We start from the raw sequence: 18,979 nt of genomic DNA, 5'->3' as shown, positions 1-18,979 counted from the left end.
AGAGCGTTACTAACAGATAGATTAATGCAGGTATTTCTTGAATTCGAGATTGCAGGCACGTTTTTAACTATTCTTTAATAGTTAAAAATATAAAGAATTGTCAATATAAGACCCTCTGACGAATGACATCCGCGATATTGATGAGTGTCAGAGTGCATAAACTCGTGTTCAGGTTTCGTACAGAACCTGGAAAACCTGGATAAGTCAGGGATATGAAAACTAGGGGGATAAGTCAGGGATTTAAAAGTTTTCCTAAAAAGTCAGGGATTTTGTTTGGTATATCAAGCCATGCTTCGAGACAGGTGTGAAGTTGGCTCTGGCAAACACCTTAAAATGGTCAGGGATATTGCCAAAATTTGGTCAGGGATTTTCAATGTAAAAATTTCGTACGAACCCTGGACTGTTTGTGAGGCAATTTAAGGCAGTACGAAACGTAAGTACCAAACTAGCAACGGCAATAAAACCCGCCCCCTTAATCTAATCTCATTAATTACCCCCGAGGTTTAAATAAAGGTCATCGTAGTTTCCCGGGTGCACTCACTATATATTTTATTCAGTAAGATACTAATTAACACGCAACATAATTGTCTTAATACTTTTATAAATTCTATCGGAATTTCCTTATCCATCTCCCCGTGAAGTTAAATTAGTGTTTATTATAATTAATAATTCGTTAGAAAGGAGTCCAGTCGTAAATTAATTAAATTACCCTGCAATTAAAATGTGAAGCGGCACTCATTGCTATAAATAACAACTAAATCTATTAATTTGGTCGCGTTTTCAATCTATATCTATATAAATCAAAGTCCTGACTGACTGATAATCAACGCTCAGCCCAAACCGCTTGCCCTAGAAGGCTGAAAATTTGTAGGAACGTTACTCATAAGTAGTAGGCGCGTACTAAGAAAGATTTTTCCAATCCGCCGCCATCTTAAAAAATGGCGCCCAGAAATGTAAAAAAACTTCTCTATGCAACAAAGTCCGCGCGTTTCAACCGATTTCGCAAATATTTAGTACACTGGTTTCCTTTAACCTATAGACGGGCTGAATGGTCTTTCGGGTTCGATTTGTTGCCATCTTTTTCAATGGCGGCCAAAAACCCTTCTTTAAGGAATAATGTCCGCGTGAAAAGTAATAAAAAAATGTCCCGACGGGCTGACGGGCAACGCCGAGTACCTTCGCTCCTAGGGCGCTACAAAAATATTAGTTGTCAGTAAAATCTACCCATTTTTTATATCATTTTGATGGAAGTACTTATTACACGCGAGCGACGCCGCGGGTAACAGCTAGTCATATATATTTAGAAAAAGGCCGTTCTTTTAAGGTAGAATGTTATGTTACCTGAACGTATCCTTTAACTATTGAAAGAATAGTCTTAAAAAATAATCGGAAGTCATTTTTAAACTCCTTTCAGAATCGTTCCGTTTCTGAGATTTTCGAATTAGCAAAATCTTATTTAACAGAAACGGAAAATGATCCAGAATGGATTGAATTTATATTGAAACTTTTTTGCGAAAATTCCTTAATTTCTAAAGAGGAAAATGACAACAACGTTGTTGATAAGAGCGAAATAAAAGAATTGGCGCTACTTTATCGCGAAAACCCCAATTCGAAAAAGGTCGTGGGTTTAGCCGACCTTACACTAGGTGTATTAGAATTTTGCGAAAAACAATTTGCAAAATCCCTACCCCTGGTTTCAAAATGCATCTCAGAAAACCCAAATTTAATTGAAGCATGGGTTTATCTATCTTTTTAAATGGCGGCCAAAAACTTGAAAACCCTTCTTTATAGAATATGTCCGCGTGAAAAGTAATAAAAAATGTCCCTAGGGGCTGACGGGCAACGCCGAGTGCCTTCGCTCCTAGGGTGCTACAAAAATATTAGTCATCAGTAAAATCTACCCAATCTTTATATCCTTTTGATGGAAGTTCTTATTACACGCGAGCGACGCCGCGGGTAACAGCTAGTATATTTCTATTACGCAAACTTGGCCAATTGCGTAAGGGGATAAAATATTATCATTCTTTTCTTATAAACGGATTGGAATTTATAACAAGTTTAGAAACTTCCCTCTCTTTTTCTTATCTTCGATTTTTCAAGTTACGAAATTAGTTTCAAATCCTCATTTTATTTGAATTATTCATGAAAAGTGGTATTTTTTTTCTTTTTACGAAATCCGCGTTAAGTGATCTCCGTTCACTTTGAAGGGATACTGTATTGAATCGAGCTAGGAAGTTAAACTTAATACAGAGTTTAGGGATATAGTGAGCTCAAGATTATTGACTTAGAAACGCGTACGAAAATGTGTAGCGTCCTATACCATATCCCACTCGATAACGCGCTCGCTCTATATAATATTAAATGGCGGTTTGAGAGCGTAATCGAGTAGGCTATGCCTTGACGCGAGTTATATCGCGAGGAAAATCACTTTTCGCATTCAAATTAGGCTTGACGCGTGCAAGTTAAAATGTAACGAATTTAAAGTATGATGTTGTCACGCATACATTTTTCGGTCTATTTCCTAAACACTATTGACCGAAAAACCTCCGCTATTCTAAGCCTTCTGCATTTTATTTTAATTTACGTTGTCAACTTGTCATTCAGTTTCATAATTAAATTTAAGGCGATATATGTCAAACTCTCTAATAATACACTGTGGCCTTGGTGACAAAAGGCAGGGCCGGAAATAAGCACAGCCAGGACACTGGACATTGTCCAATAAAATTTTAAAATGTCCCATAATTTTTTTAAAAACTAAGGGGGTCACTGGACATTTTGACCAATATTTTTTCCGAAGTTTTGATAGTTTGACTATGAAGATGCAACACTATTTTTGTACACTCCAGTGGACAATGTCCTATAAATTTTCCAGTCAAAGCAGGAGTCACTGGACACGTGTCCTATAAGAACTTTGTCTAATTGGTATGCGATTGGGCGTGTTATGATTATAGCCATTTCTCGTTTTAGCGCATTTTGATTACAGCGTTTATATCTTGAGCGTTGTTTCGTACTGTTGAATGTATAAGTATTAGACCTCGGCATTATCTATCCATTATCCACGTTATTTTATCCATAATCCAGAATCCAGAATTATCAACAGATGTTGTATGTTAAAAATTAGTATTGATTTCAGCTTTAAGTTTGAATTTTTATGGTTATCCAACAAACAGTTTCGTGGTCTAGTGTGTTAATGCGTTTTAATGTTTGGTTGGGATGGGTTATTTGAACTCCAATAGTATTCGGTTGGGTTGGGTGATTTGAGCCCAAATTTATAATGTCAGGTTTAATTGTTTAAAGCCCAATAGTATTCGGTTGGGTTGGGTGATTTGAGCCCAAATGTATAATGTCAGGTCATGAGTTAATAATATGTTAGCTCCCTATAAGTTACTCAGGCTCCATAGGCGTAATGTATCCAGCGATTTCTTCTCCTTTCGCCCGCGCGGGAAAAAATCCGAATGTTGCGCTCTCTCTTGTCGAAATAAAACCCCGCTCGTACGGCTCCTCGACCTCGAGTCGTCGGCTGCTTTTTCACCAAGGGAGTGTTTTAGTCGTGAATGTTTATGTTTTAACAATTTAACATTTAATCATGGCGTTTGTGTCAGTACTGAGACAAAAAAAATGCACGAACTCAATGCAATTTGCCGATATTGATAAAGAATGCTAAAGATAAGAGTTGTTATTGTGACTTCAAACGAGAAAATTATACAACAGCTAAATCCAATCCACTGATCTCTTAACTGTTTTCTTAACCGAGGCTACTGAGCGAAATATTCGGCTGCTTAAATAGCTCCGATATCATTGGCTAGCTTCCACTACACGCGCTTCCGGGGGAAAACCGGAAAGTAGAGTAAATAGGATTTTCGTTCCCGTGGCGGCCGCCAAGCGTCGCATATAATTGGGAAGCCGGCGGCGCGGGAGAAAACGCTGCAGTATAAAAATGAATTGCCTGAGTAACTTATAGGGAGCTAACATATTATTAACTCATGGTCAGGTTTAATTGTTTAAAGCCCAATAGTATTAGGTCAGGTCAGGTCAGGTCAGGTCAGGTTGGGTTGGGTTAGGTTAGGTTAGGTTAGGTTAGAGTTAGGTTAGTAATATTTTATAAATAACTTTAAAATGTTACGCCTTTTCCAAAATATTGTTTATCTTCACTGAATTCCCAAAATAATATGCCTTTTCCAAAAAATTATATTTTATAGTTACTTCCGATATAACATTACTCCTTTTTGCATAATATTGTTCTTTGTTCTATATACTTAATATAACAGAGGTTTCCCTCCCTATCAATCACAGTTTGGGCGGAAACAGCAACCGCTGTTTTGGGAAATACCGCTTTATTTCAAAACGCTCTTTTTTTTGAAAACCGCTCAACTACCCGTGAACCGTCTAATTTCCGGCCCTGACAAAATGTCGTTGAATTGTATTTAAGCCTAAAAACCGCGCGTAGAACCAACCTACCACCATTTATACCTTATACCGTTTTATCATTGGCAATTTCCATGCAATAGGCCTAGTTTGCATTAATGTATTCTCCTTTAATATTGCTCCATGGTGGCAGACTGCTAGTGGCCAATGGAAAACGCCATTAGTGTTGTCTTTTGATATCACATCAAATTGTTAATTAATACGTCACGAGCTTTAATATTTCAGAAAGTAATACATTAATTTCCAATTTTAATTTGAAAAAAAAGAGTAACCTGTCAAAATTCTCTTTTAAACCTTTGTACATATTTAATACCGTGTTTGCGCTCGCTAAGCAATATTTTATAGAATAAGCCCGCTGTATTCTTCGATTTTTGATGAAACTACAGTAAATATTGAAGTTTCCAAAATTTTGCCATGGTAATATATTCACGGGATTAGGCTTAGCTATTTTCAGGAAAAATCGGTAGGAAAAAAATCTGCTAGATATTCAAATTGTTGATTCTAGCAAAGCGTCAAAGAAATAAAGCTGCCTCTTTTATTTTATAAGTTTTTAGGAAATGTAAATGTTTATTGAAACTTGAATCGTCGTAATTAAGCTTTAGTATTTGTATTTGTTGTTGTTGTTGTTGTTGCTTGTATTATGTAACTCCGGCGGGAAAATTGAGATTAGGAGGGGTGGTTTTTTTCCTACATTATATAAATTGAACTTTAGGCTTCAGTAATTTAAGCAGAAATACATACAATTACTAGGAACCATTGTGTAGTCATTTTTCTCAGCTTATCTAGGGAGGATTTTGTAATAAGCGCTAGACTAATCATTATACATGATGAATTTTACCTCCTAGCGAATAATCAATCTACCGACCAATGAAATCACAGTTAGAAAGACATTGACCAGAGTTTTGAGGCGTAACGAATACTAAGTTCTCAAGCCCGGCCCACAATACCCGCTTAGAAATTGAAGTTGGGGATAAGGGTTCACAATGATTCCGATTAGCTCCTATGCATTCCTGTTATTTAATAAATAAATAAATAATTTAGCGCTGCCTGGGGAGAAAGTTTTATATAACGTCGCTCTCTCATGGGAAATAATGCATTCGTATTTGTCTTACGACGTTGCTTAGAAATTTTCTATTTAATATTCCTTTTGCGAAGAATTTTTCATTTTCAAATTTTTCTTAACAAAGTTTTTTTTAACTAAGTTTTTGAAACTATCAGAAGCTTTTTGCTTTTATTGAATGTCCATTTTCCCCATTGAAACCTTGAGCTTAAGCAAAATCATGCAAAATTAATTCTTAAACTCGTAAATAACACATTTAATGCATTAATGTATACCTTTTAAAATATTAAGCCTTATTCCATTAAATAGGATATACTGTATTAAATCTCATGTAGTTTGTTAGTTCTGTCGTATTGAATAAGTATAAGGCTGTTTTTGGGAACCGCGTGGCATTGGCAGTGTCCATGTCAAACATAGTTAAAGTGACCCATGTCCTATCTTCGTTTAAATGTTTCTCATTCATACCAGAATAGAGTAGAGGACTGGCTTACCAGTATAATACTTGTTCGAGTCGGATTACAAGTAGAGATAGAGTCAAAGTACGCGATGGTTTTCTGTAATCTGCAAATGCGCTATTCCCATGTCCTAGACTTCCCTTAAGCGATTCGCAGAACCTTTTACCCAGAACTCCTTTCGGCCCTTTTAGCGTTTCTAAACTGTAATCTTCCTTCAATAATCACTATATTTTATTGAAACGTTATAGCAGTCGTACGGTTTAACGTAAAAATAGTTTTAACTTTATGAACTCTGAACTTTATTTCATGGTGGAACGGATCTGGACGAACACCGTCGTTGTGCTATCCTACTCGTCGAATCGGATCTGTCTTTCTTCGTTATTTATAGCTTTAAACTCGGTGTCATGGGTCTGACCATTAATGCTTACAGATACTAGGAATATTAGGGCACCCATATATAAATCCCATGTTAATCACTATGCGGGTTTTGTGGGCCGGGCTTAAGAATTAACTTACTATCTGGTCAACGTCTCTCTAACTGCGATTTCTTTGGTTTGAAGCAACGCGAGTTCCTTCTAAGTAAGCACGCAAAGTTTAACGCGCAGCGAGATAGATTGTTCGTCAGGTAAAAATCGTCACATATAATAATTAGTCTAGCTCTTCCCGCAATTAAAATCCTCCTAGATACGCTGAGAAAAATGACTATGTACACAATGATACGATTACTATTAGCAGCGTGCATTCCTGGTCTGACATCCATCATACACTGTCTCAATATCTTACTCAAAATAAGTGTTCGTTCTTATCTGTTCCACCCTGTATATTACTGTGGAGAGAGTGCATGCATGGTTCGACTTCTCTCAATTTTACCCCATGTCATTGGAAAAAATCCTCTTTCCGGTCGCGTGGACTGACTTTTCCTGGGCGAAAGAGTAGAAAAACGGAGCTATCAATCTTTCGGGAAAAACTATAAACGAACATTACGACACAAAAATGTAAGAAGCGAGAACAGAGAGAGAGAGAGCGTGGATATGAAGCGAAATGGATTGGCAGACTCAAGTTCATAAGATATGTTCCATAAGTTTGTCACTGGTTACCGAGAGTTTGATCGGTGGTTACCGAGAGTTTGATCGGTGGTTACCGAGAGTTTGGTCGGTGGTTACCGAGAGTTTGATCGGTGGTTACCGAGAGTTTGATCGGTGGTTACCGAGAGTTTGATCGGTGGTTACCGAGAGTTTGATCGGTGGTTACCGAGAGTTTGATCGGTGGTTACCGAGAGTTTGATCGGTGGTTACCGAGAGTTTGATCGGTGGTTACCGAGAGTTTGATCGGTGGTTACCGAGAGTTTGATCGGTGGTTACCGAGAGTTTGATCGGTGGTTACCGAGAGTTTGATCGGTGGTTACCGAGAGTTTGATCGGTGGTTACCGAGAGTTTGATCGGTGGTTACCGAGAGTTTGATCGGTGGTTACCGAGAGTTTGATCGGTGGTTACCGAGAGTTTGATCGGTGGTTACCGAGAGTTTGATCGGTGGTTACCGAGAGTTTGATCGGTGGTTACCGAGAGTTTGTCACTGGTTATAAACTGGAGCTTGTCATGAAGTGAATGAGGTAGGTCATAGATTCGAGGTAAAGCGACGCCTGGTGAGGGGCTATCAAAGGCTTAGTATACAGACTAAATAAGAAGATGGAAGTCCTGCAAAATTAACACCGAGTGTAGCCATTCAATTCTCGCTTGTCGTTCTCAAACTAGCTCTCTGCTGTAAGTCTCTAGTAGCATTATTTATGAAGTATAGAAAAGTGTCATACTTAAGGAACATATCACTTATAAACTTATGATATAACTTCTTACTTCTTATGGAATCTATTCTTTATCATATTGAATTATTACCCGGAAAATATTGACTTTTGTTCCCCTTAGAAAAGTATTATTCTTTATATGGGAATTTCTATACCCAGTTTGGCTTAGCGATTTTTTCAGCTGTTACAAAAATATGACGGAGTTGTTTATCCTTATAGCGAGTGAGCGAGTTAGTGAGTGAGAATTTGATCTATTTGGTCAAGAATTGATTGACCTGTAGCCCGAAAGAAATTTGTATGGCTTAAAAATATCTGGTGTTGAATTTAGTAATTCGAAGAATATAGTTCGAAGCTCGAGCAACAACGTATATAGTGCTTTTATAATTTGGGAAAAACAAAGTATAGGGGCTCTGTTAAATATTAAGTTACCCTTAAGTTTCTTAGTAAAGTTCTTGTTGTTTTAAATATTTATACGATGTTCAAAGGAATAAGGAAAATTATCGTGATTTTTGTTAATTCTTAAAAGGTATTACGTTGCGAAAGTATATTTTAGGAATTTTAAAGTTTATTTCTTGTAGGTCTGATGATGTAAGTTATACCTAACTTGCTGCATTATTTACGTACTTTTATTATAGGATAAATGTTATATTTAGGCTTAGCTTTAGTCACAGCAAGAAGAGATATCTAGTTTATTAGGAGAAGGTATGCCTAAGTATTCGCGCGCCATAGTCCCAGTACCCCTTTCAAAATACAAGGAGGACGTAAAAGAAGGCCGGGCTATTTCGTCTCTCCTCAGTCGGAAAGTACGTAATTTTAGTCATTCGCGTCGCGCTGACGTGAGTTTTCAAGAACCAGTGAGATGCTGGTTGTAATTTAGAGGCGGGGATTAACTCCGGACCTACGTTTGGACTGGAGATAAAGCTGGAAATGTGACGAATTTATAGCTTCTCCCTAATAAACTAGATATCACTTCTTGGTCACAGTTAAAGATTTGAAAGAAACTTATTTTCAATGCCATTGAAATACCGCTTTTCTTAAGACCTTTTCCAATCCAACGTTTTAAATAATTCTCGCTTTACCTTTTAACACATTTCATTTCAATTCTGTCGCTTTACAAACTATCGCGGTACATTACTAAGCCTAAATTAAACTTTAGGGTTAACGAAAAGCGTTAAGCATCGATTGACGCGGTTTATTCTTGTCTCTAGAGTACACTTAAGTCTTAATTCAATTGTGTTTGAATGCGTTTTATTGAATCCATCAAGTTTCTAAAACGTGTTATAGTGTAGATCGATCTATTTGACGCCTACCCATGATTGTGGATGAAAATTAAGAAGCCCTAGAATAAGCCTAATTAGTCTGCTTGGAACATAGCGTATATGTAGACAATCTCTCCCTATAAAACCCCTTAATCAGAGTCAACCCCAAAAACTCCCTGCCGCAAAGCGTCCACGGAATATTAATTCTATCCGAGCTTGAAAGAAGCGTGAAAAATGCTCATTGTCCAAACGACCTTTTTCGCTTAATTAAGCCAACGTTAATTGAAAAATTCCTAACCCACCCCCCACCAAAATATCTACCTACTTCCACGCGCAATCAACAACTGCGAATAAGCGAGTTTCTGGGGAGTCAGAGATTTATGGGAGCAAGAAGTGATATCTAGTTTATTTAGGGAGAAGCTATAAATTCGCCACATTTCTAGCTTTATCTCCAGTCCCAACGTATAGTAGGTCCGGAGTTAATCCCCGCCTCTAAATTACAACCAGCCAGCATCTCATTGGTTCTTGAAAACTCACGTCAGCGCGACGCGAATGACGAAAATTACGTATTTTACGACCGAGGAGAGGCGAAATAGCCCGGCCTCCTTTTACGTCCCCCCTTGTATTTTGAAAGGGGGACTGGGACTATGGCGCGCGAATACTTAGGCATCTTATACCTTCTCCCTAATAAACTAGATATCACTTCTTGTTGCAGTTAAAGGAATTTTGGTTTTACAATATATTACGACTTGTTACTCCTTGCAAAAAGGTGCTTTTTTTACTGCTCATACATAAATGATTGTATTAGCCCGCTCCTTTTCCTTCATTAAGAGTTTCTGATTGGACAGAAATTTTCACGCTATTCATCGGACGATGGTACAACACTGATAAATGTCTTGTTTGATCAAGGGCCATTTTATCGAAACGCTTGTCTAGCTTTATTACTTCATCCCTCATTTAATTAATCACCCTACAGGTTGCCTTATTAAAGCCTGTTGTATACTCTTGCTCTTCTACACTCTGTCTTTCGCGGGAAAAGGCCCATATTTAACTTCCAGGAAGTTATAGCTCATACGAGATGTACGAAAGAGATATCTGCAAAAATAACATTTTAAACGTAGCCCCATTATTTATTTTTCCAGGAAAGTTTAATATCTTCTCTAAGTCATCAAAAATAGAATGAATTTATGTATAATTTTACTAAGAATAACTAGCGTTAATTAAAACCTATTAGATATGTCTTTATCAATTTGTTTCAGTTTGGATAAATGAAGATCTAATTACAATTAATAATAATTTAATTAGGCTTAGAAGAGATATCAAAAAGTAGAGTATATGGGAAATTGCTTCGAGTTATTTTTGTGTCAGAACTGTTTGTTATATGCCACGGAAAACTTTATATTAACCGCTTAATTAATATTTTTATTTATTTCTGTTTGTTGCATCATGTCAAAGGAATAATTATATAAATTTTCTTTGAATTATTTTTAATTTAATTAAAGAAAATCCCGGGGATCGGGGGATTTTTAATATTAAGTAATTTATTATTAATATAATAAAATTGCAATATTCCTAAATTTAAATGTATATATTTGTGTGTTATATTCATAGTTTTAAATAATTTTATCTTAAGTTGTGTGTTTTTTTGTTTATTATAGAATCATCGAAAATCAGCCTGGTTTGCATACATTAACCGCCGAGCAAGTTTCACCATATCCGAATTTGGAGAAGCTGTAAGTTCTGATTGTTTATAGACATATACGTGCCTAAATTACCTGAGAAGATTCCTCTCTCTCTGAGCTTTAAATTCGATGAGGTGTTGTCAGGCCCTCTTTGCGAGTTAACTGAGTAGTTAAGCACTGATTCAAACTGAACTGCAAGCCTATCTCTCTGTGCCACTATCTTGGCTCAACAGCAGTCTTAGGGGAAAGAAAAAATCCTTTTTAATGAATATTTTCAAAAGCTAAATAGTTTTTCTGCAAATAATTAAAAATGTAGCCATGTAATTAAATTGTACAGGCGCGAAATTAGACTGTAATTTCTCTACTAGGCCGTGTTATACGGATATAAATTTAATTAATGTTTGTTTATGGATACAGGAAACAATTATACTATTTGACAAAACCCTCTTATGTCCGTTAATTGGAGCGCTAATCGCCTTCATTGTATTATTTATAACGATGCCCTTAGGTTCACCTAAGTAAACATCTTGAAAATTCTATCTCCTTCCGAGCTTCTGAAATGTTAGATGAGAATACAGGAGCATCTTATTGCACCCCGATAATACCATAAGGTTATAAGATATGTTCCTTTCATAAGTATTACACTACCTATACTTCGTAATGCTAGAGACTTACAGCTCGAGCTAGTTCGAGAACGACAAGCGAGAATTGCAGACTACACTCGGTCAATTTTGAAGTTCATCTTACCCGAAGTAAGATGAGACTAGAAGTAAGAGCTCTAGCATTGGTAGTAGATCCTGGCACTAGTGAACAAATTTGAGGATTTTATGCCGCTTCCATCGTGTCTACACCAGAGAGAAAAAAAATTGGTCGAGTTCCAAAAGAATTTCCTACCCCCTTCCCCTCAACCTAAAGCCGTGGAACACGGACGCGGGTGCTTGAATCTAGTTCGGCCGTCTACCGCCGCGAGCGTCTCACGTTTCGGAGGGAAAATTCAGAAACCGCTACCAGAGGGCCAACCGGTGGTGTGTTATCAAGAATATTCACTTTCGCCAAGTGAAGAAATTGGTTACCTTGATACTTCTAGTCCCTTATCTTACTTCTGATCTTACTATTAAGTATGTACTAAGCCTTTGATAGCGCCTTACCAGGCATTGCTTTACCTCGAATCTATGACCTACGTTGTCACTTCATGACAAGCTCTCAGTGAGTTACCAGTGACGAACTTATGGAAGGAACATATCTTATGAACTTATGATTATACTTATGGATGTCGTGTACCTATAGGCTTTATTGATGTCAACATGGCCCAAGAGTATCGAGATTATAAACTCTAAGTTAAGGATTCCCGGTGCCACCTCTATAATTTCACATATAACACTTGAATTCCGTTGCTTTTGTAAAAAATTCTTTTGTTTTTTAATTTTACACGTAATTTTAATTACGGTAAAATTTAAGAAACGGCACCAAAACCCCTGTCCCTGTCCCTGTCCCTGTCCCTGTCCCGGACGCGTCCGCGAAACGAACGCTTACGATAAGAGAGGGAAACCGGTCGCGTCCGCGAAACGTACGCTTACGATGAGAGAGAGAGATCGCTAGCGTACGCGGTGGCGATACGAAGCTCCGCGTAGAGAGAGAACTGCCTGCCTGGTATATTAGTGAGAGGGGGAAGAGGGAGAGGGGGCATCCCGCTCGGAGAGAGAGGAAAGAAAGGTAGTTTAAATCTCGCGGGCTTTTTTGAGTGAAGGGAAACAAGATGATTATTTTCGTGCACTACTGCACTTTGTGCGCGTGATACATCAGAGATTATGCTGGATGGTTAGGTTAGGTTTCGTAAAATAGAGGGGACGCTTTACGGTCATAGTGATTTCTGGTTTAGGGGATCCAGGATTTTGTTTAAATACATGATTTGATTCGTATGGTTTTTAAAAATTATACTTTAGTGGGGTGCACAATTTAGTTTCATTAATATTATTTGAAATGTGACGTTATTAGAAATTAAAGGGATACACGATTGTGTTTGTATTAGTGAGAGGGGGAAGAGGGAGAGGGGGCATCCCGCTCGGAGAGAGAGGAAAGAAAGGTAGTTTAAATCTCGCGGGCTTTTTTGAGTGAAGGGAAACAAGATGATAATTTTCGTGCACTACTGCATTTTGTGCGCGTGATACATCAGAGATTATGCTGGATGGTTAGGTTAGGTTTCGTAAAATAGAGGGGACGCTTTACGGTCATAGTGATTTCTGGTTTAGGGGATCCAGGATTTTGTTTAAATACATTATTTGATTCGTATGGTTTTTAAAAATTATACTTTAGTGGGGTGCACAATTTAGTTTCATTAATATTATTTGAAATGTGACGTTATTAGAAATTAAAGGGATACACGATTGTGTTTCAGAAATGTTTTTAGTTGTCAACTATACGGGGGGTCACGTGAGCCTTGTAAAATTACTATTAAGGCCCAGCCCTTGGGCCATCTTGTTTTTTGTCTTTTCAGGACGATCTTGAGCTCAGGGTTACGGTACATTGAAGATGACGCTTTTTCCAACACTGATCAACTAAAAGAAGTGTAAGTATAGTCCGGATTGAATTTCCTTTAAGGCTTTTAGGTTAAGTTGACACTTGGGATGCTCCTTGATCCCCCCGTGTGGAGTTAAGAGTCTGGAATTTCAAGGAGATTTTTTTTATCGTCTGCTAACGTAATTGGGGACGTTTTAAGTTCAATGATGTCTAAGTTAGCTATTAAGAAGATTTATTTTTTCTTTGGCATTGCTATAAAAATAGATCAGTGATTCTTATTTTATTTTATTACATCTATTGCGGTCGTCTGGTATCCTCTAATTCCCATAAGCCCGCAAACTAGATTTTACGCAAGCCAAGAACCTATATTAGGCATAAGAACGTATGAATATTCATACATCTTTTTATACACGAGCTCAGGCTTTTCCACTGGGTCGTTGTAAGCTTGCCATGCAAACATGGCGGCGGGAAATCTAAATTTAGGCAAGAATTCCTATTAGACTTGATGGTATGTTCCCATTTACCTCAATCCCATAATCCCCAAAAGGAATATTTCGCCCAAAAGATTTTTTTCCCGTTTCGCCCAAGCCCGGAAGTTGAGATCACACTTTACAGGCCTAGGCCTTCTGAACTACTTGTATAGTTTTTAATATACACAATAAAAATTCATTTCATTTCATTTCATTATTATTATCTAATTTTAGCCTATAGAAATAAAAAAGACCTAGAAAAAAATTAGCCTTGTTGGACTGGGTTAGGTTAGGTTAGGTTAGGTTAGGTTATGTTTAGGTTAGGTTGGGTTTGGTTTGGTTTGGTTAGGTTGGGTTTGGTTTGGTTTGGTTAGGTTGGGTTGGGTTGGGTTGGGTTTGGTTAGGTTGGGTTGGGTTGGGTTGGGTTTGGTTAGGTTGGGTTGGGTTGGGTTGGGTTAGGTTTGGTTGGGTAGTAATCATTCAGTTTGCTTTTATTGCGTTACTTTAGATACACAGTGAAATACGCGCCGAGTTTTGTGGAAAAAATATTTTGGGACAAATGAGTTGGGGAGAAATGGGGGAGAATCGACTTGATAACAAACGAGCTCAATCAGTTGCAAATGGGGGGTTAAGCTTGGCGGTCATGCGCAGAACGGCAATATTGGTGAAGGGGGAACGGAGATCACGGCACTACAGTCCGTTTCTCACTGCGTATGTTCTTAGACAGTGTATGGGTTCTCGGTTTAAGTGATATTTACAACGATTTGTACGCCGAAAATAGACTATTTCACTTAAGGACTTATCTCTGATATTTAACTGATGTGAATTAATTTAAAATTATCCGCGAGTTCTTGTTTAATGATTCAGGATTTTTTTTTCTTTTAAGCTGATCACATTTTGCGTTCGCGTATAGCAAATATCCTATCTACTCGTATTTGGTCTATACATTTTAGGCTTAACTTGCAATCAAGCCACTGAAGCAAAATTGCTTCCGGGACTTGGTTTAAATTAAAATTATTCGTGAAATTCCAGCTGAGTTCGCGATTCTCAAGTCCGGAAGTTTAGGTCCTCCATTGAACCTTACGGTATATTGAATTCCCACTCCTAGATTAAATTCTATGTAACATAATACCAAAAGTTCATTTATAAAAATACAAAAAGTGTACTTCATTGACGATTTCTCGTGCCGTGTAATATGAGAAATACCGCCCCGTTTACCGCTCAGAATAGTGTCGACCCCCCTACTCTGCGTATGATTGCCTTCACAACCGTAGCACAGGGAACCAGGGCCGGAAATAAGACAAAGTTCTTACAGGACACGTGTCCAGTGACTCCTGCTTTGACTGGAAAATTTGTAGGACATTGTCCACTGGAGTGTGCAAAAATAGTGTTGCATCTTCATAGTCAAACTATTAAAACTTCCGAAAAAATATTGGTCAAAATGTCCAGTGACCCCCTTAGTTTTTAAAAAAATTATGGGACATTTTAAAATTTTATTGGATAATGTCCAATGTCCTGTCGTTATTTCCTGCCCTGCAGGGAACAGGAGTGCATAGGCTTAGTATAGTAAGAGACGCTTGCTCTAGTACAAGAATTAACGTTTGGATCAAAACCATAACCTTTGACCTCCCATAAGCTCTTCCGTGATTGGTTGGATCGTGTAGGGTTTTAGAGGAATGGTCGATCACTTCTCATTTTACGTGGCGTCAAAAACGGATTTATGGGATAAGAACGTCGGATCGTACCTTTAGCCTCTAGTACCATCCTCGCATACTTTATTGAGAAACTTCGTCTGCTTATATTTTGACTCCACCCACAAATTCGATCTCTAGAAGTAGCTATATACAGAATTTGTGAGTGGAGTCAAAATATAAGCAGACGAAGTTTCCCAATAAAGTATGCGAGGATAGGGAGTGAATTCTCCGACGTTCTTATCCCATAAATCCGTTTTTGGTGGCGTCTATAGAGCTATTTCAATTCGGGGAGAAAGGAGAGATTTTGAGGCGGGGTTTCGCTAGTCCCCGCCTAAGCGCCATATTGTGCGGGAAATTTAGCATAGAGTTCTTCAGCGGCCCGCACGGAGGGAGGGTGAAAACCGGCTCCGTTTATTGGCAGGCCCAACTGTGACGTTTCCCCCCTTCAACTGATATAGCTCTATAGCCAAACTCTGGGAACTGTGAACACTTCGAAGTATACGCGGGGAAAAAATATCAACTTTTGTTGACATTCACTTACGTGTTTATTTGTTTATTTTTTTTGTACAGAAACCTTCGCAATAACTCTTTGACGCTTTTGAATCGAGATATATTCAAGAAACTGACCATATTGGAATTGTAAGTGTCAATCTTATTGCCGCTAGTAAACTAAAAGAAAAAAAAAACGCCTTTTAAATCTTTTTTTAAACTGTCAAAATATAAAAAGGTGTCAACCCGAATCAAATGTAGGCAGAACTGACCGCCGAAAGAGGAATTTGAAACCTTATTTGAAAAGTTTTTGGGGAATAGTTTTGAAAGGAAGCTGAGAAAATATTTTTTTGACCGAAGTCAACGTATTTCCTTGGGATTTTTTATTAAAGAAAATTTTATGTTATTGGTAGCATTAAGCTAAAATGATACTAAGAGAGAAATTTTCTCCAAGATGGAGGGGGAGTGAACACCCCCATCGCGAGCTATAGATATTTCTCCTCAGAAAGCGACACAGTTATGACGTTATCCCCGATCAAATTTCCCATTTTGTTTTCAATTTTCTTTTTCCTTTTAATGTGTTTTTTAAATAGAAAAACAATGTTGTTGGACAATTTTTTCTGATGTTTAGGTATCTGAAACTCAACGCTAAATTCTGCGAAAATTTTATTCTTAACATCAGAAGTGAGATGAGACTAGAAGTGAAGGGCTCTAGCATTGGTAATAGATCCTGGCACTAGTGAACAAATTTGAGGATTTTACGCCGCTTCAATCTCGCGCCTACGCTAGAGAGAAAAAAATTGGTCGAGTTCCAAAAAAATTTCTTACCCCCTTCCCCTCAACCTAAAGCCGCGGAACACGGACGCGGGTGCTTGAATCTAGTTCGGCCGTCTACCACCGCGAGCGTCTCACGTTTTGGAGGGGAAATTCTGAAACCGCCACCAGAGGGCCAACCGTTGGTGTATTATCAAGAATATTCACTTTCGCCGAGTGAAGAATTTAGTTAGCTCAGTACTTCTAGTCTCATCTCACTTCTGTTAACATCAAAGAAAAGTCTTAAACCTAATTCCAGGGAACAGGTTGCGTTATATATTTTTGCATCTTAAAATAACTCTGTCGACGTACACCCGTTGCCCAACTTAGGTTTAAGCTCCATATCCCCAAAAAGGCTTAACGGTTGCGCTGATTACAAATCTTATTTCGTTTATGTTTCGTTGCAAAGATATATCGGATTACCACCAAGCATTTTCTTCTTTCAATAGTAGATATTTTTTCCATATTTTTCTTGATTTTGATCAAAATATTTTTTGTGTTCTTAATCAGAACGGTAGACGGTAATCCATTGGTCTGCAACTGTACCAACAAGTGGTTGCAGGTTGAAATAACCGAAGGGAAAAAAGGCGGGATCTTTGGTCCCATATGGGAGCAAGTCACGTGTCTCCCAGAGGGCCTGGGACCCGATACTAAACCCGTTCCACTACACAAAGTCAATATACCGAAATGTGGTGAGTATAGTCTTAAGGAATCCATACATTTATATATTTTTTAAATTCGATTCTGTAATATGGCAAGTTTGACAGAAATTAAAGGGTGTCGTGTTCTTTGTGTCCAAGAACACGGGGTCTGAAACATTAGTTATTGAGATATGAACTCCCAAACATTTATTGACCCCTAAAAGAAGGAAATAGTCGAGCATGTACAGTAATTAACTTTACTTTACCAGCATAATAACCTCAGTTGACCCTAAGAACGCGTCCCTCTACGGCAGACTTATCAGAATCACCATGGTTGTATAGCTAAAAAATATGCCTTTGATACATTCAGGAATAGATTTAATTTTAGAAGTAGGAATGGAGAACGGTTAGTATTTACTTCAGTCTGACTCATAGCCCAGTATAGAGCCCCTCCCTCCAACACGTAACGAAAAGTTTAAATTACCTTATTGGCTCACTTAAACTACGTTTTGATGATGTTGCTGATGAGGACAGCGAAAATTACGTAACTCCATTTTACCTCTGTTTCTATGACCCGCCTCTTCTTTCATACCCCCCCGTCCCGTGGAAGGGGGTCCGGGACTATGACGCGCGCCCAGATTACTCTGTTCTCCATTCCTACTTCTAAAATTAAATCTGTCCATGACACATTGTTTGCAGATAAACCCCGCATGAACGTAACCCCTCAAGTGGAAGAACTTTTTGAAGGGGAAAAGGTCACTCTACGTTGCAGCGCTTGGGGTCAACCCAAGCCGACGCTCTTTTGGGACACGAGCCATTTGAACTCAAAGTTTGAAGTCGTTGACGAGGATAACGACTCAAAGTTTCTTTATCCCGATGATGATGATTTCCCTAGACGGAACTGTTCGGAACTGAGTATTTCCATCGAGGATGATCCCAAAATCGTGCAGACACAAATTCTAGTAATTGAAAAAGCCAATGGGACGGATAATGGATTCGTCGAATGTGTTGCCGAAAATATGGTGTCCACTGAAGTACAATCCGTTCAGATAACGATTAATTGTAAGTAAATATTGTTTAACTCATTCCAAATATTATCAATCATCTAAAATTAGGATACTGTCCCTTACACACACATTGCATTGTATTTATTACAATACATCGAAATCTAGTGTCCCATTTCCCTCGTAATTAGTTGAAGGGTTTTTATCAAGGGTGTTTTTACTGAAATGTGTTTACCTTAATGAGAAAAAAAAATGAAATTAATTATTGAGATTGCGAGTAAGTGGCGGCATATTGAATTAATTTAGAATGCCAATTAAGTTAGCTCGAAATTATTGGAATAGCGCTCGCGGAACGGAAATAAACGTAAATATCATTAACTTATTTTAACCCTTAAGGGCAAGGACGCGCTTTTGAAAGCTAGCTTCGAAGGAACGGTCTTTCAAAGTCTTCATTAGTTTAGAATATCGTTCCGACACGTGGTCTTAGGCAGGATAGTTCGCGCAATGTGACTCCCGATACGGTTGGAATACGTAAGGCCTTCCTGCTCAGTCTGTTAAACAATTTCAAGTACGCAACCTCTCGATTTATTGTAAGGTCTTATCTCTAAAAGGAAAACTCAATCTCAAGGCTATACTTCAAACATTTTTAAGATTTTCTTTTTTTTGTTGTTG

At 38.0% G+C, this 18,979-nt stretch overlaps 1 protein-coding gene across 2 annotated transcripts in view; it reads left to right on the top strand.

Annotated features, from left to right (window-relative positions):
* Window positions 1–18,979, top strand: part of LOC149651629 (NT-3 growth factor receptor-like) — a 34,793-nt gene that overhangs the window by 1,228 nt on the left and 14,586 nt on the right. For both annotated transcript variants that reach the window (XM_089848617.1, XM_089848616.1), the window contains exons 2-6: window positions 10,656–10,730; window positions 13,174–13,245; window positions 15,931–15,999; window positions 17,173–17,354; window positions 18,003–18,365. In XM_089848617.1, coding sequence (XP_089704743.1) covers window positions 10,656–10,730; window positions 13,174–13,245; window positions 15,931–15,999; window positions 17,173–17,354; window positions 18,003–18,365 — 761 coding nt within the window. The remainder of the gene's footprint in view (window positions 1–10,655; window positions 10,731–13,173; window positions 13,246–15,930; window positions 16,000–17,172; window positions 17,355–18,002; window positions 18,366–18,979) is intronic.

This window comes from Phalangium opilio, unplaced genomic scaffold (genome assembly GCF_054372755.1).
Source record: "Phalangium opilio isolate 3A_F unplaced genomic scaffold, DU_Popi_V2 ptg000082l_1, whole genome shotgun sequence".
NCBI lineage: Eukaryota > Metazoa > Arthropoda > Arachnida > Opiliones > Phalangiidae > Phalangium > Phalangium opilio.
The sequence above is the reverse complement of the archived record's forward strand: the minus strand, read 5'-3'. Positions and strand labels throughout refer to the sequence as shown.